The sequence below is a fragment of the Phyllobates terribilis genome, unplaced genomic scaffold, assembly GCF_046119375.1.
Source record: "Phyllobates terribilis strain yellow unplaced genomic scaffold, ASM4611937v1 Scaffold_5__5_contigs__length_657084704, whole genome shotgun sequence".
NCBI lineage: Eukaryota > Metazoa > Chordata > Amphibia > Anura > Dendrobatidae > Phyllobates > Phyllobates terribilis.
Window position 1 is genome coordinate 172281026 of NW_027362765.1, and position 22408 is coordinate 172303433.

Here is a 22408-nt window from a genome sequence, read left to right on the forward strand (position 1 = left end):
CTACTCCGCACAATCTGTCAGTCTCTCTTGGAACATACCATTCTGGTGTCTGGTTGGGGGGGAGCTGGATGCACTGGCTTCTTTCCGCGAGGCGTCCGATCAAGCCTACATAGCTTTTCTGTTCTTGTCCTGATTTATCAAACACTAAAGTGATGAGAGAAATTCCCACTTTATTCGCCCATTCCCTCTAATGTCCGCAATGCTGACGATTATGTCCCCCCTACTTCTCTCTACATGCTATGGCCCGCACCGCCCGCTGCAGGCAGCCATCTTGTCCGGAGTGGGGACCGGACCGGCTCTACCGGGAGCAGCGGACCGAGACCAGCCCGAAGGCCCAAAGAGGGTGGAGCTAAGGGTGGGCGATCGCCTTTGAGCTCAGTGTTTGGGGGAATTGTATGGCTCACAGTGACAGCCGGACCATCGCCAGCATTAGCGGACTGACAGCCGGGAGCTGCCGCCAGCGCCGCCTAACGGTCACATCGCTGCGGCCGGACCGGAAGACTGCGGAGAACATGACATCCTGGTAGCTGGGGCCAATGCCCCCTGAGGGGGATCCCGGTAACTAGATTTGTGCCCGCGGCCCGGGAGTCCCCGCTGAGCTTCCATCACAGATCCGCGATCATGGCCTCCAACTGCAGCAGCGCCGTGGCGGGCAGCGCCAGCAAGACCAAGACCAAGAAGAAGCATTTTGTGTGTCAGAAAGTGAAGCTCTTCCGAGCCAGCGAGCCCCTCCTGAGCGTCCTCATGTGGGGGGTGAACCACACGGTGAGAGCCCAAATATATCCTGTGTATACTGTGTGTGTGTGTGTGCATGTATATACTGAGAGCCCAAATATATCCGGTGTATGCTGTGTGTGTGTGTGTGCATGTATATACTGAGAGCCCAAATATATCCGGTGTATGCTGTGTGTGTGTGTGTGCATGTATATACTGAGAGCCCAAATATATCCGGTGTATGCTGTGTGTGTGTGTGTGCATGTATATACTGAGAGCCCAAATATATCCGGTGTATGCTGTGTGTGTGTGTGTGTGCATGTATATACTGAGAGCCCAAATATATCCGGTGTATGCTGTGTGTGTGTGTGTGTGCATGTATATACTGAGAGCCCAAATATATCCGGTGTATGCTGTGTGTGTGTGTGTGTGCATGTATATACTGAGAGCCCAAATATATCCGGTGTATGCTGTGTGTGTGTGTGTGCATGTATATACTGAGAGCCCAAATATATCCGGTGTATGCTGTGTGTGTGTGTGTGTGTGTGTGTGCATGTATATACTGAGAGCCCAAATATATCCGGTGTATGCTGTGTGTGTGTGTGTGTGTGCATGTATATACTAAGAGCCCAAATATATCCGGTGTATGCTGTGTGTGCATGTATATACTGAGAGCCCAAATATATCCGGTGTATGCTGTGTGTGTGTGTGTGCATGTATATACTGAGAGCCCAAATATATCCGGTGTATGCTGTGTGTGTGTGTGTGTGTGTGCATGTATATACTGAGAGCCCAAATATATCCGGTGTATGCTGTGTGTGTGTGTGTGCATGTATATACTGAGAGCCCAAATATATCCGGTGTATGCTGTGTGTGTGTGTGTGTGTGTGTGCATGTATATACTGAGAGCCCAAATATATCCGGTGTATGCTGTGTGTGTGTGCATGTATATACTGAGAGCCCAAATATATCCGGTGTATGCTGTGTGTGTGTGCATGTATATACTGAGAGCCCAAATATATCCGGTGTATGCTGTGTGTGTGTGCATGTATATACTGAGAGCCCAAATATATCCGGTGTATGCTGTGTGTGTGTGTGTGTGCATGTATATACTGAGAGCCCAAATATATCCGGTGTATGCTGTGTGTGTGTGCATGTATATACTGAGAGCCCAAATATATCCGGTGTATGCTGTGTGTGTGTGTGCATGTATATGCTGAGAGCCCAAATATATCCGGTGTATGCTGTGTGTGTGTGTGCGCATGTATATACTGAGAGCCCAAATATATCCGGTGTATGCTGTGTGTGTGTGTGTGTGTGTGTGTGTGTGTGTGCATGTATATACTGAGAGCCCAAATATATCCGGTGTATGCTGTGTGTGTGTGTGTGTGCATGTATATACTGAGAGCCCAAATATATCCGGTGTATGCTGTGTGTGTGTGCATGTATATGCTGAGAGCCCAAATATATCCGGTGTATGCTGTGTGTGTGTGTGTGTGTGCATGTATATACTGAGAGCCCAAATAAATCCGGTGTATGCGCATGTATATACTGAGAGCCCAAATATATCCAGTGTGTGTGTGTGCATGTATATACTGAGAGCCCAAATATATCCGGTGTATGCTGTGTGTGTGTGTGTGTGTGCATGTATATACTGAGAGCCCAAATATATCCGGTGTATGCTGTGTGTGTGTGCATGTATATACTGAGAGCCCAAATATATCCGGTGTATGCTGTGTGTGTGTGCATGTATATACTGAGAGCCCAAATATATCCGGTGTATGCTGTGTGTGTGTCCATGTATATGCTGAGAGCCCAAATATATCCGGTGTATGCTGTGTGTGTGCATGTATATACTGAGAGCCCAAATATATCCGGTGTATGCTGTGTGTGTGTGTGTGCATGTATATGCTGAGAGCCCAAATATATCCGGTGTATGCTGTGTGTGTGTGTGTGTGCGTGCATGTATATACTGAGAGCCCAAATATATCCGGTGTATGCTGTGTGTGTGTGTGTGCATGTATATACTGAGAGCCCAAATATATCCGGTGTATGCTGTGTGTGTGTGTGTGTGTGTGTGTGTGCATGTATATACTGAGAGCCCAAATATATCCGGTGTATGCTGTGTGTGTGTGTGTGCATGTATATACTGAGAGCCCAAATATATCCGGTGTATGCTGTGTGTGTGTGCATGTATATACTGAGAGCCCAAATATATCCGGTGTATGCTGTGTGTGTGTGCATGTATATGCTGAGAGCCCAAATATATCCGGTGTATGCTGTGTGTGTGTGCATGTATATGCTGAGAGCCCAAATATATCCGGTGTATGCTGTGTGTGTGTGCATGTATATACTGAGAGCCCAAATATATCCGGTGTATGCTGTGTGTGTGCGCATGTATATACTGAGAGCCCAAATATATCCAGTGTGTGTGTGTGCGCATGTATATACTGAGAGCCCAAATATATCCGGTGTATGCTGTGTGTGTGTGCATGTATATACTGAGAGCCCAAATATATCCGGTGTATGCTGTGTGTGTGTGCATGTATATACTGAGAGCCCAAATATATCCGGTGTATGCTGTGTGTGTGTGTGTGTCCATGTATATGCTGAGAGCCCAAATATATCCGGTGTATGCTGTGTGTGTGCATGTATATACTGAGAGCCCAAATATATCCGGTGTATGCTGTGTGTGTGTGTGTGCATGTATATGCTGAGAGCCCAAATATATCCGGTGTATGCTGTGTGTGTGTGTGTGTGTGTGCGTGCATGTATATACTGAGAGCCCAAATATATCCGGTGTATGCTGTGTGTGTGTGTGTGTGCATGTATATACTGAGAGCCCAAATATATCCGGTGTATGCTGTGTGTGTGTGTGCGCATGTATATACTGAGAGCCCAAATATATCCGGTGTATGCTGTGTGTGTGTGTGTGCGCATGTATATACTGAGAGCCCAAATATATCCGGTGTATGCTGTGTGTGTGTGTGCGCGCATGTATATACTGAGAGCCCAAATATATCCGGTGTATGCTGTGTGTGTGTGTGCGCATGTATATACTGAGAGCCCAAATATATCCGGTGTGTGCGCATGTATATACTGAGAGCCCAAATATATCCGGTGTATGCTGTGTGTGTGTGCATGTATATACTGAGAGCCCAAATATATCCGGTGTATGCTGTGTGTGTGTGTGTGCATGTATATACTGAGAGCCCAAATATATCCGGTGTATGCTGTGTGTGTGTGTGTGTGTGTGTGTGTGTGTGTGCATGTATATACTGAGAGCCCAAATATATCCGGTGTATGCTGTGTGTGTGTGTGCGCAAGTATATACTGAGAGCCCAAATATATCCGGTGTATGCTGTGTGTGTGTGTGTGTGCATGTATATACTGAGAGCCCAAATATATCCGGTGTATGCTGTGTGTGCATGTATAGACTGAGAGCCCAAATATATCCGGTGTGTGTGTGCATGTATAGACTGAGAGCCCAAATATATCCGGTGTGTGTGTGCATGTATAGACTGAGAGCCCAAATATATCCGGTGTGTGTGCATGTATATACTGAGAGCCCAAATATATCCGGTGTATGCTGTGTGTGTGTGTGCATGTATATACTGAGAGCCCAAATATATCCGGTGTATGCTGTGTGTGTGTGTGTGTGTGTGTGCATGTATATACTGAGAGCCCAAATATATCCGGTGTATGCTGTGTGTGTGTGTGTGCATGTATATACTGAGAGCCCAAATATATCCGGTGTATGCTGTGTGTGTGTGTGTGCATGTATATACTGAGAGCCCAAATATATCCGGTGTATGCTGTGTGTGTGTGTGTGTGCATGTATATACTGAGAGCCCAAATATATCCGGTGTATGCTGTGTGTGTGTGTGTGTGTGTGTGTGCATGTATATACTGAGAGCCCAAATATATCCGGTGTATGCTGTGTGTGTGTGTGCATGTATATACTGAGAGCCCAAATATATCCGGTGTATGCTGTGTGTGTGTGTGTGTGTGCATGTATATACTGAGAGCCCAAATATATCCGGTGTATGCTGTGTGTGTGTGTGTGCATGTATATACTGAGAGCCCAAATATATCCGGTGTATGCTGTGTGTGTGTGTGTGTGCATGTATATACTGAGAGCCCAAATATATCCGGTGTATGCTGTGTGTGTGTGCATGTATATACTGAGAGCCCAAATATATCCGGTGTATGCTGTGTGTGTGTCCATGTATATGCTGAGAGCCCAAATATATCCGGTGTATGCTGTGTGTGTGCATGTATATACTGAGAGCCCAAATATATCCGGTGTATGCTGTGTGTGTGTGTGTGCATGTATATGCTGAGAGCCCAAATATATCCGGTGTATGCTGTGTGTGTGTGTGTGTGCGTGCATGTATATACTGAGAGCCCAAATATATCCGGTGTATGCTGTGTGTGTGTGTGTGCATGTATATACTGAGAGCCCAAATATATCCGGTGTATGCTGTGTGTGTGTGTGTGTGCATGTATATACTGAGAGCCCAAATATATCCGGTGTATGCTGTGTGTGTGTGTGTGCATGTATATACTGAGAGCCCAAATATATCCGGTGTATGCTGTGTGTGTGTGCATGTATATACTGAGAGCCCAAATATATCCGGTGTATGCTGTGTGTGTGTGCATGTATATGCTGAGAGCCCAAATATATCCGGTGTATGCTGTGTGTGTGTGCATGTATATGCTGAGAGCCCAAATATATCCGGTGTATGCTGTGTGTGTGTGCATGTATATACTGAGAGCCCAAATATATCCGGTGTATGCTGTGTGTGTGCGCATGTATATACTGAGAGCCCAAATATATCCAGTGTGTGTGTGTGCGCATGTATATACTGAGAGCCCAAATATATCCGGTGTATGCTGTGTGTGTGTGCATGTATATACTGAGAGCCCAAATATATCCGGTGTATGCTGTGTGTGTGTGCATGTATATACTGAGAGCCCAAATATATCCGGTGTATGCTGTGTGTGTGTGTCCATGTATATGCTGAGAGCCCAAATATATCCGGTGTATGCTGTGTGTGTGCATGTATATACTGAGAGCCCAAATATATCCGGTGTATGCTGTGTGTGTGTGTGTGCATGTATATGCTGAGAGCCCAAATATATCCGGTGTATGCTGTGTGTGTGTGTGTGTGCGTGCATGTATATACTGAGAGCCCAAATATATCCGGTGTATGCTGTGTGTGTGTGTGTGTGCATGTATATACTGAGAGCCCAAATATATCCGGTGTATGCTGTGTGTGTGTGTGTGCGCATGTATATACTGAGAGCCCAAATATATCCGGTGTATGCTGTGTGTGTGTGTGCGCATGTATATACTGAGAGCCCAAATATATCCGGTGTATGCTGTGTGTGTGTGTGCGCGCATGTATATACTGAGAGCCCAAATATATCCGGTGTATGCTGTGTGTGTGTGTGCGCATGTATATACTGAGAGCCCAAATATATCCGGTGTATGCTGTGTGTGTGTGTGCGCATGTATATACTGAGAGCCCAAATATATCCGGTGTATGCTGTGTGTGTGTGTGCGCATGTATATACTGAGAGCCCAAATATATCCGGTGTATGCTGTGTGTGTGTGTGTGCATGTATATACTGAGAGCCCAAATATATCCGGTGTATGCTGTGTGTGTGTGTGTGCATGTATATACTGAGAGCCCAAATATATCCGGTGTATGCTGTGTGTGTGTGTGTGTGTGTGCATGTATATACTGAGAGCCCAAATATATCCGGTGTATGCTGTGTGTGTGTGTGTGCATGTATATACTGAGAGCCCAAATATATCCGGTGTATGCTGTGTGTGTGTGTGTGTGTGTGCATGTATATACTGAGAGCCCAAATATATCCGGTGTATGCTGTGTGTGTGTGTGTGTGTGTGTGCATGTATATACTGAGAGCCCAAATATATCCGGTGTATGCTGTGTGTGTGTGTGTGCATGTATATACTGAGAGCCCAAATATATCCGGTGTATGCTGTGTGTGTGTGTGTGCATGTATATACTGAGAGCCCAAATATATCCGGTGTATGCTGTGTGTGTGTGTGTGTGTGCATGTATATACTGAGAGCCCAAATATATCCGGTGTATGCTGTGTGTGTGTGTGCATGTATATACTGAGAGCCCAAATATATCCGGTGTATGCTGTGTGTGTGTGTGCATGTATATACTGAGAGCCCAAATATATCCGGTGTATGCTGTGTGTGTGTGTGTGTGTGTGTGTGCATGTATATACTGAGAGCCCAAATATATCCGGTGTATGCTGTGTGTGTGTGTGCGCAAGTATATACTGAGAGCCCAAATATATCCGGTGTATGCTGTGTGTGTGTGTGTGTGCATGTATATACTGAGAGCCCAAATATATCCGGTGTATGCTGTGTGTGCATGTATAGACTGAGAGCCCAAATATATCCGGTGTGTGTGTGCATGTATAGACTGAGAGCCCAAATATATCCGGTGTGTGTGTGCATGTATAGACTGAGAGCCCAAATATATCCGGTGTGTGTGCATGTATATACTGAGAGCCCAAATATATCCGGTGTATGCTGTGTGTGTGTGTGCATGTATATACTGAGAGCCCAAATATATCCGGTGTATGCTGTGTGTGTGTGTGTGTGCATGTATATACTGAGAGCCCAAATATATCCGGTGTATGCTGTGTGTGTGTGTGTGCATGTATATACTGAGAGCCCAAATATATCCGGTGTATGCTGTGTGTGTGTGTGTGCATGTATATACTGAGAGCCCAAATATATCCGGTGTATGCTGTGTGTGTGTGTGTGCATGTATATACTGAGAGCCCAAATATATCCGGTGTATGCTGTGTGTGTGTGTGTGTGTGTGTGCATGTATATACTGAGAGCCCAAATATATCCGGTGTATGCTGTGTGTGTGTGTGCATGTATATACTGAGAGCCCAAATATATCCGGTGTATGCTGTGTGTGTGTGTGTGTGCATGTATATACTGAGAGCCCAAATATATCCGGTGTATGCTGTGTGTGTGTGTGTGCATGTATATACTGAGAGCCCAAATATATCCGGTGTATGCTGTGTGTGTGTGTGTGTGTGTGCATGTATATACTGAGAGCCCAAATATATCCGGTGTATGCTGTGTGTGTGTGTGTGCATGTATATACTGAGAGCCCAAATATATCCGGTGTATGCTGTGTGTGTGTGTGTGTGCATGTATATACTGAGAGCCCAAATATATCCGGTGTATGCTGTGTGTGTGTGTGTGTGTGTGTGTGTGTGTGTGTGTGCATGTATATACTGAGAGCCCAAATATATCCGGTGTATGCTGTGTGTGTGTGTGTGTGTGCATGTATATACTGAGAGCCCAAATATATCCGGTGTATGCTGTATGCTGTGTGTGTGTGTGTGTGTGTGTGTGCATGTATATACTGAGAGCCCAAATATATCCGGTGTATGCTGTGTGTGTGTGTGTGTGTGTGTGTGTGCATGTATATACTGAGAGCCCAAATATATCCGGTGTATGCTGTGTGTGTGTGTGTGCATGTATATACTGAGAGCCCAAATATATCCGGTGTATGCTGTGTGTGTGTGTGTGTGTGTGCATGTATATACTGAGAGCCCAAATATATCCGGTGTATGCTGTGTGTGTGTGTGTGTGTGTGTGCATGTATATGCTGAGAGCCCAAATATATCCGGTGTATGCTGTGTGTGTGTGTGTGTGCATGTATATACTGAGAGCCCAAATATATCCGGTGTATGCTGTGTGTGTGTGTGTGCATGTATATACTGAGAGCCCAAATATCTCCGGTGTATGCTGTGTGTGTGTGTGTGTGCATGTATATACTGAGAGCCCAAATATATCCGGTGTATGCTGTGTGTGTGTGTGTGTGTGCATGTATATACTGAGAGCCCAAATATATCCGGTGTATGCTGTGTGTGTGTGTGTACATGTATATACTGAGAGCCCAAATATATCCGGTGTATGCTGTGTGTGTGTGTGTGTGTACATGTATATACTGAGAGCCCAAATATATCCGGTGTATGCTGTGTGTGTGTGTGTGTGCATGTATATACTGAGAGCCCAAATATATCCGGTGTATGCTGTATGCTGTGTGTGTGTGTGTGTGCATGTATATACTGAGAGCCCAAATATATCCGGTGTATGCTGTGTGTGTGTGTGTGTGTGTGCATGTATATACTGAGAGCCCAAATATATCCGGTGTATGCTGTGTGTGTGTGTGTGTGTGCATGTATATACTGAGAGCCCAAATATATCCGGTGTATGCTGTGTGTGTGTGTGTGTGTGCATGTATATACTGAGAGCCCAAATATATCCGGTGTATGCTGTGTGTGTGTGTGTGTGTGCATGTATATACTGAGAGCCCAAATATATCCGGTGTATGTGTGTGTGCATGTATATACTGAGAGCCCAAATATATCCGGTGTATGCTGTGTGTGTGTGTGTGTGCATGTATATACTGAGAGCCCAAATATATCCGGTGTATGCTGTGTGTGTGTGTGTGTGCATGTATATACTGAGAGCCCAAATATATCCGGTGTATGTGTGTGTGCATGTATATACTGAGAGCCCAAATATATCCGGTGTATGCTGTGTGTGTGTGTGTGTGCATGTATATACTGAGAGCCCAAATATATCCGGTGTATGCTGTGTGTGTGTGTGTGTGTGTGTGTGTGTGCATGTATATACTGAGAGCCCAAATATATCCGGTGTATGCTGTGTGTGTGTGTGCATGTATATACTGAGAGCCCAAATATATCCGGTGTATGCTGTGTGTGTGTGTGTGTGCATGTATATACTGAGAGCCCAAATATATCCGGTGTATGCTGTGTGTGTGTGTGTGTGTGTGCATGTATATACTGAGAGCCCAAATATATCCGGTGTATGCTGTGTGTGTGTGTGTGTGTGTGTGTGTGTGTGTGTGTGTGTGTGTGTGTGTGTGTGTGTGTGTGCATGTATATGTATATACTGAGAGCCCAAATATATCCGGTGTATGCTGTGTGTGTGTGTGTGTGTGTGCATGTATATACTGAGAGCCCAAATATATCCGGTGTATGTTGTGTGTGTGTGTGTGTGTGTGTGCATGTATATACTGAGAGCCCAAATATATCCGGTGTATGCTGTGTGTGTGTGTGTGTGTGTGTGTGCATGCATGTATATACTGAGAGCCCAAATATATCCGGTGTATGCTGTGTGTGTGCATGTATATACTGAGAGCCCAAATATATCCGGTGTATGCTGTGTGTGTGCATGTATATACTGAGAGCCCAAATATATCCGGTGTATGCTGTGTGTGTGCATGTATATACTGAGAGCCCAAATATATCCGGTGTATGCTGTGTGTGTGTGTGTGTGCATGTATATACTGAGAGCCCAAATATATCCGGTGTATGCTGTGTGTGTGTGTGTGTGCATGTATATACTGAGAGCCCAAATATATCCGGTGTATGCTGTGTGTGTGTGTGTGTGCATGTATATACTGAGAGCCCAAATATATCCGGTGTATGCTGTGTGTGTGCATGTATATACTGAGAGCCCAAATATATCCGGTGTGTGTGTGTGTGTGCATGTATATACTGAGAGCCCAAATATATCCGGTGTATGCTGTGTGTGTGTGTGTGTGTGCATGTATATACTGAGAGCCCAAATATATCCGGTGTATGCTGTGTGTGTGTGTGTGTGCATGTATATACTGAGAGCCCAAATATATCCGGTGTATGCTGTGTGTGTGTGTGTGTGTGTGTGCATGTATATACTGAGAGCCCAAATATATCCGGTGTATGCTGTGTGTGTGTGTGTGTGTGCATGTATATACTGAGAGCCCAAATATATCCGGTGTATGCTGTGTGTGTGTGTGTGTGTGTGTGTGTGCGCATGTATATACTGAGAGCCCAAATATATCCGGTGTATGCTGTGTGTGTGTGTGTGCATGTATATACTGAGAGCCCAAATATATCCGGTGTATGCTGTGTGTGTGTGTGTGCATGTATATACTGAGAGCCCAAATATATCCGGTGTATGCTGTGTGTGTGTGTGTGTGCATGTATATACTGAGAGCCCAAATATATCCGGTGTATGCTGTGTGTGTGTGTGTGCATGTATATACTGAGAGCCCAAATATATCCGGTGTATGCTGTGTGTGTGTGTGTGTGTGTGCATGTATATACTGAGAGCCCAAATATATCCTGTGTATGCTGTGTGTGTGTGTGTGTGTGCATGTATATACTGAGAGCCCAAATATATCCGGTGTATGCTGTGTGTGTGTGTGTGTGTGTGTGCATGTATATACTGAGAGCCCAAATATATCCGGTGTATGCTGTGTGTGTGTGTGTGTGTGTGTGTGTGTGTGTGCATGTATATACTGAGAGCCCAAATATATCCGGTGTATGTGTGTGTGTGTGCATGTATATACTGAGAGCCCAAATATATCCGGTGTATGTGTGTGTGTGTGTGCATGTATATACTGAGAGCCCAAATATATCCGGTGTGTGTGTGTGTGTGCATGTATATACTGAGAGCCCAAATATATCCGTTGTGTGTGTGTGTGTGCATGTATATACTGAGAGCCCAAATATATCCGGTGTATGCTGTGTGTGTGTGTGCATGTATATACTGAGAGCCCAAATATATCCGGTGTATGCTGTGTGTGTGTGTGCGTGTATATACTGAGAGCCCAAATATATCCGGTGTATGCTGTGTGTGTGTGTGTGCATGTATATACTGAGAGCCCAAATATATCCGGTGTATGCTGTGTGTGTGTGTGTGCATGTATATACTGAGAGCCCAAATATATCCGGTGTATGCTGTGTGTGTGCATGTATATACTGAGAGCCCAAATATATCCGGTGTATGCTGTGTGTGTGTGTGTGCATGTATATACTGAGAGCCCAAATATATCCGGTGTATGCTGTGTGTGTGTGTGTGCGCATGTATATACTGAGAGCCCAAATATATCCGGTGTATGCTGTGTGTGTGTGTGTGTGTGCATGTATATACTGAGAGCCCAAATATATCCGGTGTATGCTGTGTGTGTGTGTGTGTGCATTTATATACTGAGAGCCCAAATATATCCGGTGTATGCTGTGTGTGTGTGCATGTATATACTGAGAGCCCAAATATATCCGGTGTATGCTGTGTGTGTGTGTGTGTGCATGTATATACTGAGAGCCCAAATATATCCGGTGTATGCTGTGTGTGTGTGTGTGTGTGTGTGCATGTATATACTGAGAGCCCAAATATATCCGGTGTATGCTGTGTGTGTGTGTGTGTGTGTGCATGTATATACTGAGAGCCCAAATATATCCGGTGTATGCTGTGTGTGTGTGTGTGTGCATGTATATACTGAGAGCCCAAATATATCCGGTGTATGCTGTGTGTGTGTGTGTGTGCATGTATATACTGAGAGCCCAAATATATCCGGTGTATGCTGTGTGTGTGTGTGCATGTATATACTGAGAGCCCAAATATATCCGGTGTATGCTGTGTGTGTGTGTGTGTGTGTGTGCATGTATATACTGAGAGCCCAAATATATCCGGTGTATGCTGTGTGTGTGTGTGTGTGTGTGTGTGTGTGTGCATGTATATACTGAGAGCCCAAATATATCCGGTGTATGCTGTGTGTGTGTGTGTGTGTGCATGTATATACTGAGAGCCCAAATATATCCGGTGTATGCTGTGTGTGTGTGTGTGCATGTATATACTGAGAGCCCAAATATATCCGGTGTATGCTGTGTGTGTGTGTGTGTGTGTGTGTGTGTGTGTGTGTGTGTGTGTGTGCATGTATATACTGAGAGCCCAAATATATCCGGTGTATGCTGTGTGTGTGTGTGTGTGTGTGTGCATGTATATACTGAGAGCCCAAATATATCCGGTGTATGCTGTGTGTGTGTGTGTGTGTGCATGTATATACTGAGAGCCCAAATATATCCGGTGTATGCTGTGTGTGTGTGTGTGTGTGTGTGTGGTGCATGTATATACTGAGAGCCCAAATATATCCGGTGTATGCTGTGTGTGTGTGTGCATGTATATACTGAGAGCCCAAATATATCCGGTGTATGCTGTGTGTGTGTGTGTGTGCATGTATATACTGAGAGCCCAAATATATCCGGTGTATGTGTGTGTGTGTGTGTGTGTGTGTGTGCATGTATATACTGAGAGCCCAAATATATCCGGTGTATGCTGTGTGTGTGTGTGTGCATGTATATACTGAGAGCCCAAATATATCCGGTGTATGTGTGTGTGTGTGTGTGTGTGTGTGTGCATGTATATACTGAGAGCCCAAATATATCCGGTGTATGCTGTGTGTGTGTGTGTGCATGTATATACTGAGAGCCCAAATATATCCGGTGTATGCTGTGTGTGTGTGTGTGTGTGCATGTATATACTGAGAGCCCAAATATATCCGGTGTATGCTGTGTGTGTGCATGTATATACTGAGAGCCCAAATATATCCGGTGTATGCTGTGTGTGTGTGTGCATGTATATACTGAGAGCCCAAATATATCCGGTGTATGCTGTGTGTGTGTGTGCATGTATATACTGAGAGCCCAAATATATCCGGTGTATGCTGTGTGTGTGTGTGTGTGCATGTATATACTGAGAGCCCAAATATATCCGGTGTATGCTGTGTGTGTGTGTGTGTGCATGTATATACTGAGAGCCCAAATATATCCGGTGTATGCTGTGTGTGTGTGTGTGTGTGTGCATGTATATACTGAGAGCCCAAATATATCCGGTGTATGCTGTGTGTGTGTGTGTGTGTGTGCATGTATATACTGAGAGCCCAAATATATCCGGTGTATGCTGTGTGTGTGTGTGTGTGTGTGTGTGTGTGTGCATGTATATACTGAGAGCCCAAATATATCCGGTGTATGCTGTGTGTGTGTGTGTGTGCATGTATATACTGAGAGCCCAAATATATCCGGTGTATGCTGTGTGTGTGTGTGTGTGTGTGTGTGCATGTATATACTGAGAGCCCAAATATATCCGGTGTATGCTGTGTGTGTGTGTGTGCATGTATATACTGAGAGCCCAAATATATCCGGTGTATGCTGTGTGTGTGTGTGTGCATGTATATACTGAGAGCCCAAATATATCCGGTGTATGCTGTGTGTGTGTGTGTGTGCATGTATATACTGAGAGCCCAAATATATCCGGTGTATGCTGTGTGTGTGTGTGTGTGCATGTATATACTGAGAGCCCAAATATATCCGGTGTATGCTGTGTGTGTGTGTGTGTGTGTGTGTGTGTGCATGTATATACTGAGAGCCCAAATATATCCGGTGTATGCTGTGTGTGTGTGTGTGTGCATGTATATACTGAGAGCCCAAATATATCCGGTGTGTGTGTGTGTGCATGTATATACTGAGAGCCCAAATATATCCGGTGTGTGTGTGTGTGCATGTATATACTGAGAGCCCAAATATATCCGGTGTGTGTGTGTGTGTGTGCATGTATATACTGAGAGCCCAAATATATCCGGTGTGTGTGTGTGTGTGCATGTATATACTGAGATCCCAAATATATCCGGTGTATGCTGTGTGTGTGTGTGTGTGTGTGTGTGCATGTATATACTGAGAGCCCCAATATATCCGGTGTATGCTGTGTGTGTGTGTGCATGTATATACTGAGAGCCCAAATATATCCGGTGTATGCTGTGTGTGTGTGTGCATGTATATACTGAGAGCCCAAATATATCCGGTGTATGCTGTGTGTGTGTGTGTGTGTGCATGTATATACTGAGAGCCCAAATATATCCGGTGTGTGTGTGTGTGTGCATGTATATACTGAGAGCCCAAATATATCCGGTGTATGCTGTGTGTTGTGTGTGTGTGTGTGTGTGCATGTATATACTGAGAGCCCAAATATATCCGGTGTATGCTGTGTGTGTGTGTGTGTGTGTGCATGTATATACTGAGAGCCCAAATATATCCGGTGTATGCTGTGTGTGTGTGTGTGTGCATGTATATACTGAGAGCCCAAATATATCCGGTGTATGCTGTGTGTGTGTGCATGTATATACTGAGAGCCCAAATATATCCGGTGTATGCTGTGTGTGTGTGTGTGCATGTATATACTGAGAGCCCAAATATATCCGGTGTATGCTGTGTGTGTGTGTGTGTGTGTGTGCATGTATATACTGAGAGCCCAAATATATCCGGTGTATGCTGTGTGTGTGTGTGTGTGCATGTATATACTGAGAGCCCAAATATATCCGGTGTATGCTGTGTGTGTGTGTGTGTGTGTGCATGTATATACTGAGAGCCCAAATATATCCGGTGTATGCTGTGTGTGTGTGTGTGTGTGCATGTATATACTGAGAGCCCAAATATATCCGGTGTATGCTGTGTGTGTGTGTGTGTGCATGTATATACTGAGAGCCCAAATATATCCGGTGTATGCTGTGTGTGTGTGTGTGTGTGTGTGTGCATGTATATACTGAGAGCCCAAATATATCCGGTGTATGCTGTGTGTGTGTGTGTGTGTGTGTGTGTGTGTGTGTGTGCATGTATATACTGAGAGCCCAAATATATCCGGTGTATGCTGTGTGTGTGTGTGTGTGTGTGTGCATGTATATACTGAGAGCCCAAATATATCCGGTGTATGCTGTGTGTGTGTGTGTGCATGTATATACTGAGAGCCCAAATATATCCGGTGTATGCTGTGTGTGTGTGTGTGTGTGTGTGCATGTATATACTGAGAGCCCAAATATATCCGGTGTATGCTGTGTGTGTGTGTGTGCATGTATATACTGAGAGCCCAAATATATCCGGTGTATGCTGTGTGTGTGTGTGCATGTATATACTGAGAGCCCAAATATATCCGGTGTATGCTGTGTGTGTGTGTGTGTGCATGTATATACTGAGAGCCCAAATATATCCGGTGTATGCTGTGTGTGTGTGTGCATGTATATACTGAGAGCCCAAATATATCCGGTGTATGCTGTGTGTGTGTGCATGTATATACTGAGAGCCCAAATATATCCGGTGTATGCTGTGTGTGTGTGTGTGTGTGTGTGTGTGTGTGCATGTATATACTGAGAGCCCAAATATATCCGGTGTATGCTGTGTGTGTGTGTGTGTGGCATGTATATACTGAGAGCCCAAATATATCCGGTGTATGCTGTGTGTGTGTGTGTGTGTGCATGTATATACTGAGAGCCCAAATATATCCGGTGTATGCTGTGTGTGTGTGCATGTATATACTGAGAGCCCAAATATATCCGGTGTATGCTGTGTGTGTGTGCATGTATATACTGAGAGCCCAAATATATCCGGTGTATGCTGTGTGTGTGTGTGTGTGTGTGTGTGCATGTATATACTGAGAGCCCAAATATATCCGGTGTATGCTGTGTGTGTGTGCATGTATATACTGAGAGCCCAAATATATCCGGTGTATGCTGTGTGTGTGTGCATGTATATGCTGAGAGCCCAAATATATCCGGTGTATGCTGTGTGTGTGCATGTATATACTGAGAGCCCAAATATATCCGGTGTATGCTGTGTGTGTGTGTGTGTGTGTGTGTGTGTGTGCATGTATATGCTGAGAGCCCAAATATATCCGGTGTATGCTGTGTGTGTGTGTGCGCATGTATATACTGAGAGCCCAAATATATCCGGTGTATGCTGTGTGTGTGTGTGTGCGCATGTATATACTGAGAGCCCAAATATATCCGGTGTATGCTGTGTGTGTGTGTGTGCATGTATATACTGAGAGCCCAAATATATCCGGTGTATGCTGTGTGTGTGTGTGTGTGCATGTATATACTGAGAGCCCAAATATATCCGGTGTATGCTGTGTGTGTGTGTGTGTGTGCATGTATATACTGAGAGCCCAAATATATCCGGTGTATGCTGTGTGTGTGTGCATGTATATGCTGAGAGCCCAAATATATCCGGTGTATGCTGTGTGTGTGTGCATGTATATACTGAGAGCCCAAATATATCCGGTGTATGCTGTGTGTGTGTGCGCATGTATATACTGAGAGCCCAAATATATCCAGTGTGTGTGTGTGCATGTATATACTGAGAGCCCAAATATATCCGGTGTATGCTGTGTGTGTGTGTGTGTGCATGTATATACTGAGAGCCCAAATATATCCGGTGTATGCTGTGTGTGTGTGTGTGTGCATGTATATACTGAGAGCCCAAATATATCCGGTGTATGCTGTGTGTGTGTGCATGTATATACTGAGAGCCCAAATATATCCGGTGTATGCTGTGTGGTGTGTGTGTGTGCATGTATATGCTGAGAGCCCAAATATATCCGGTGTATGCTGTGTGTGTGTGTGTGTGTCGTGCATGTATATACTGAGAGCCCAAATATATCCGGTGTATGCTGTGTGTGTGTGTGTGCATGTATATACTGAGAGCCCAAATATATCCGGTGTATGCTGTGTGTGTGTGTGTGTGTGTGTGTGTGCGCATGTATATACTGAGAGCCCAAATATATCCGGTGTATGCTGTGTGTGTGTGTGCGCATGTATATACTGAGAGCCCAAATATATCCGGTGTATGCTGTGTGTGTGTGTGCGCATGTATATACTGAGAGCCCAAATATATCCGGTGTATGCTGTGTTTGTGTGTGTGTGCATGTATATACTGAGAGCCCAAATATATCCGGTGTATGCTGTGTGTGTGTGTGCGCATGTATATACTGAGAGCCCAAATATATCCGGTGTATGCTGTGTGTGTGTGTGCGCATGTATATACTGAGAGCCCAAATATATCCGGTGTATGCTGTGTGTGTGTGTGCGCATGTATATACTGAGAGCCCAAATATATCCGGTGTATGCTGTGTGTGTGTGTGCGCATGTATATACTGAGAGCCCAAATATATCCGGTGTATGCTGTGTGTGTGTGTGCGCATGTATATACTGAGAGCCCAAATATATCCGGTGTATGCTGTGTGTGTGTGTGCGCATGTATATACTGAGAGCCCAAATATATCCGGTGTATGCTGTGTGTGTGTGTGCGCATGTATATACTGAGAGCCCAAATATATCCGGTGTATGCTGTGTGTGTGTGTGCGCATGTATATACTGAGAGCCCAAATATATCCGGTGTATGCTGTGTGTGTGTGCATGTATATACTGAGAGCCCAAATATATCCGGTGTATGCTGTGTGTGTGTGTGTGTGCATGTATATACTGAGAGCCCAAATATATCCGGTGTATGCTGTGTGTGTGTGTGTGCATGTATATACTGAGAGCCCAAATATATCCGGTGTATGCTGTGTGTGTGTGTGCATGTATATACTGAGAGCCCAAATATATCCGGTGTATGCTGTGTGTGTGTGTGCGCAAGTATATACTGAGAGCCCAAATATATCCGGTGTATGCTGTGTGTGTGTGTGCATGTATATACTGAGAGCCCAAATATATCCGGTGTATGCTGTGTGTGCATGTATAGACTGAGAGCCCAAATATATCCGGTGTGTGTGTGCATGTATAGACTGAGAGCCCAAATATATCCGGTGTGTGTGTGCATGTATAGACTGAGAGCCCAAATATATCCGGTGTGTGTGTGCATGTATAGACTGAGAGCCCAAATATATCCGGTGTGTGTGTGCATGTATAGACTGAGAGCCCAAATATATCCGGTGTGTGTGCATGTATATACTGAGAGCCCAAATATATCCGGTGTATGCTGTGTGTGTGTGTGCATGTATATACTGAGAGCCCAAATATATCCGGTGTATGCTGTGTGTGTGTGTGTGCATGTATATACTGAGAGCCCAAATATATCCGGTGTATGCTGTGTGTGTGTGTGTGCATGTATATACTGAGAGCCCAAATATATCCGGTGTATGCTGTGTGTGTGTGTGTGTGCATGTATATACTGAGAGCCCAAATATATCCGGTGTATGCTGTGTGTGTGTGTTTGCATGTATATACTGAGAGCCCAAATATATCCGGTGTATGCTGTGTGTGTGTGTGTGTGCATGTATATACTGAGAGCCCAAATATATCCGGTGTATGCTGTGTGTGTGTGTGTGCATGTATATACTGAGAGCCCAAATATATCCGGTGTATGCTGTGTGTGTGTGTTTGCATGTATATACTGAGAGCCCAAATATATCCGGTGTATGCTGTGTGTGTGTGTGTGCATGTATATACTGAGAGCCCAAATATATCCGGTGTATGCTGTGTGTGTGTGTGTGTGCATGTATATACTGAGAGCCCAAATATATCCGGTGTATGCTGTGTGTGTGTGTGTGCATGTATATACTGAGAGCCCAAATATATCCGGTGTATGCTGTGTGTGTGTGTGTGCATGTATATACTGAGAGCCCAAATATATCCGGTGTATGCTGTGTGTGTGTGTGTGCATGTATATACTGAGAGCCCAAATATAGCCGGTGTATGCTGTGTGTTTGTGTGTGTGTGTGCATGTATATACTGAGAGCCCAAATATATCCGGTGTGTGTGTGTGTGTGTGTGTGTGTGTGTGTGTGCATGTATATACTGAGAGCCCAAATATATCCGGTGTATAGTGTGTGTGTGTGCGTGCGTGTGTGTGTGTGTGCATGTATATACTGAGAGCCCAAATATATCCGGTGTATGCTGTGTGTGTGTGTGTGCATGTATATACTGAGAGCCCAAATATATCCGGTGTATGCTGTGTGTGTGTGTGTGTGTGTGTGTGTGTGTGTGTGTGTGCATGTATATACTGAGAGCCCAAATATATCCGGTGTATGCTGTGTGTGTGTGTGTGTGTGTGTGCATGTATATACTGAGAGCCCAAATATCTCCGGTGTATGCTGTGTGTGTGTGTGTGTGTGTGTGCATGTATATACTGAGAGCCCAAATATATCCGGTGTATGCTGTGTGTGTGTGTGTGTGTGTGCATGTATATACTGAGAGCCCAAATATATCCGGTGTATGCTGTGTGTGTGTGTGTGTGTGCATGTATATACTGAGAGCCCAAATATATCCGGTGTATGCTGTGTGTGTGTGTGCATGTATATACTGAGAGCCCAAATATATCCGGTGTATGCTGTGTGTGTGTGTGTGTGTGTGCATGTATATACTGAGAGCCCAAATATATCCGGTGTATGCTGTGTGTGTGTGTGTGTGTGCATGTATATACTGAGAGCCCAAATATATCCGGTGTATGCTGTGTGTGTGTGTGCATGTATATACTGAGAGCCCAAATATATCCGGTGTATGCTGTGTGTGTGTGTGTGTGCATGTATATACTGAGAGCCCAAATATATCCGGTGTATGCTGTGTGTGTGTGTGTGTGCATGTATATACTGAGAGCCCAAATATATCCGGTGTATGCTGTGTGTGTGTGTGTGTGTGTGTGCATGTATATACTGAGAGCCCAAATATATCCGGTGTATGCTGTGTGTGTGTGTGCATGTATATACTGAGAGCCCAAATATATCCGGTGTATGCTGTGTGTGTGTGCATGTATATACTGAGAGCCCAAATATATCCGGTGTATGCTGTGTGTGTGTGTGTGCATGTATATACTGAGAGCCCAAATATATCCGGTGTATGCTGTGTGTGTGTGTGTGTGTGCATGTATATACTGAGAGCCCAAATATATCCGGTGTATGCTGTGTGTGTGTGTGTGTGTGTGTGCATGTATATACTGAGAGCCCAAATATATCCGGTGTATGCTGTGTGTGTGTGTGTGTGTGCATGTATATACTGAGAGCCCAAATATATCCGGTGTATGCTGTGTGTGTTTGTGTGCATGTATATACTGAGAGCCCAAATATATCCGGTGTATGCTGTGTGTGTGTGTGTGCATGTATATACTGAGAGCCCAAATATATCCGGTGTATGCTGTGTGTGTGTGTGTGTGTGTGTGTGTGTGTGTGTGTGTGTGTGTGTGTGTGTGTGTGTGTGTGTATGTATATACTGAGAGCCCAAATATATCCGGTGTATGCTGTGTGTGTGTGTGTGTGTGTGTGTGCATGTATATACTGAGAGCCCAAATATATCCGGTGTATGCTGTGTGTGTGTGTGTGTGTGTGTGCATGTATATACTGAGAGCCCAAATATATCCGGTGTATGCTGTGTGTGTGTGTGCATGTATATACTGAGAGCCCAAATATATCCGGTGTATGCTGTGTGTGTGTGTGTGTGCATGTATATACTGAGAGCCCAAATATATCCGGTGTATGCTGTGTGTGCATGTATATACTGAGAGCCCAAATATATCCGGTGTGTGTGTGTGTGCATGTATATACTGAGAGCCCAAATATATCCGGTGTATGCTGTGTGTGTGTGTGTGCATGTATATACTGAGAGCCCAAATATATCCGGTGTATGCTGTGTGTGTGTGTGTGTGCATGTATATACTGAGAGCCCAAATATATCCGGTGTATGCTGTGTGTGTGCATGTATATACTGAGAGCCCAAATATATCCGGTGTGTGTGTGTGTGCATGTATATACTGAGAGCCCAAATATATCCGGTGTATGCTGTGTGTGTGTGTGTGTGTGTGTGTGTGTGTGTGTGCATGTATATACTGAGAGCCCAAATATATCCGGTGTATGCTGTGTGTGTGTGTGTGCATGTATATACTGAGAGCCCAAATATATCCGGTGTATGCTGTGTGTGTGTGTGTGTGTGTGTGTGTGTGTGTGTGTGTGCATGTATATACTGAGAGCCCAAATATATCCGGTGTATGCTGTGTGTGTGTGTGTGCATGTATATACTGAGAGCCCAAATATATCCGGTGTATGCTGTGTGTGTGTGTGTGCATGTATATACTGAGAGCCCAAATATATCCGGTGTATGCTGTGTGTGTGTGTGTGCATGTATATACTGAGAGCCCAAATATATCCGGTGTATGCTGTGTGTGTGTGTGTGTGCATGTATATACTGAGAGCCCAAATATATCCGGTGTATGCTGTGTGTGTGTGTGTGTGTGCATGTATATACTGAGAGCCCAAATATATCCGGTGTATGCTGTGTGTGTGTGTGCATGTATATACTGAGAGCCCAAATATATCCGGTGTATGCTGTGTGTGTGTGTGTGTGCATGTATATACTGAGAGCCCAAATATATCCGGTGTATGCTGTGTGTGTGTGTGTGTGTGTGCATGTATATACTGAGAGCCCAAATATATCCGGTGTATGCTGTGTGTGTGTGTGTGTGCATGTATATACTGAGAGCCCAAATATATCCGGTGTGTGTGTGTGCATGTATATACTGAGAGCCCAAATATATCCGGGAGTGTTGTGTGTGTGTGTGTGTGTGCATGTATATACTGAGAGCCCAAATATATCCGGTGTATGCTGTGTGTGTGTGTGTGTGTGTGTGCATGTATATACTGAGAGCCCAAATATATCCGGTGTATGCTGTGTGTGTGTGTGTGCATGTATATACTGAGAGCCCAAATATATCCGGTGTATGCTGTGTGTGTGTGTGCATGTATATACTGAGAGCCCAAATATATCCGGTGTATGCTGTGTGTGTGTGTGTGTGTGTGTGTGTGTGCATGTATATACTGAGAGCCCAAATATATCCGGTGTATGCTGTGTGTGTGTGTGCATGTATATACTGAGAGCCCAAATATATCCGGTGTATGCTGTGTGTGTGTGGGGTGTGTGTGCATGTATATACTGAGAGCCCAAATATATCCGGTGTATGCTGTGTGTGTGTGTGTGTGTGTGTGCATGTATATACTGAGAGCCCAAATATATCC

The 22408-nt window shown here is 44.6% G+C and overlaps 1 protein-coding gene across 1 annotated transcript in view; it reads left to right on the forward strand.

Annotated features, from left to right (window-relative positions):
* Positions 1 to 220: 220 nt before the first annotated feature.
* PIP4K2B (phosphatidylinositol-5-phosphate 4-kinase type 2 beta) overlaps positions 221 to 22408 on the forward strand; it is an 83534-nt gene continuing 61346 nt past the window's right edge. The window contains exon 1 of the mRNA XM_073683438.1: positions 221 to 765. Coding sequence (XP_073539539.1) covers positions 622 to 765 — 144 coding nt within the window. The 5' untranslated portion in view covers positions 221 to 621. The remainder of the gene's footprint in view (positions 766 to 22408) is intronic.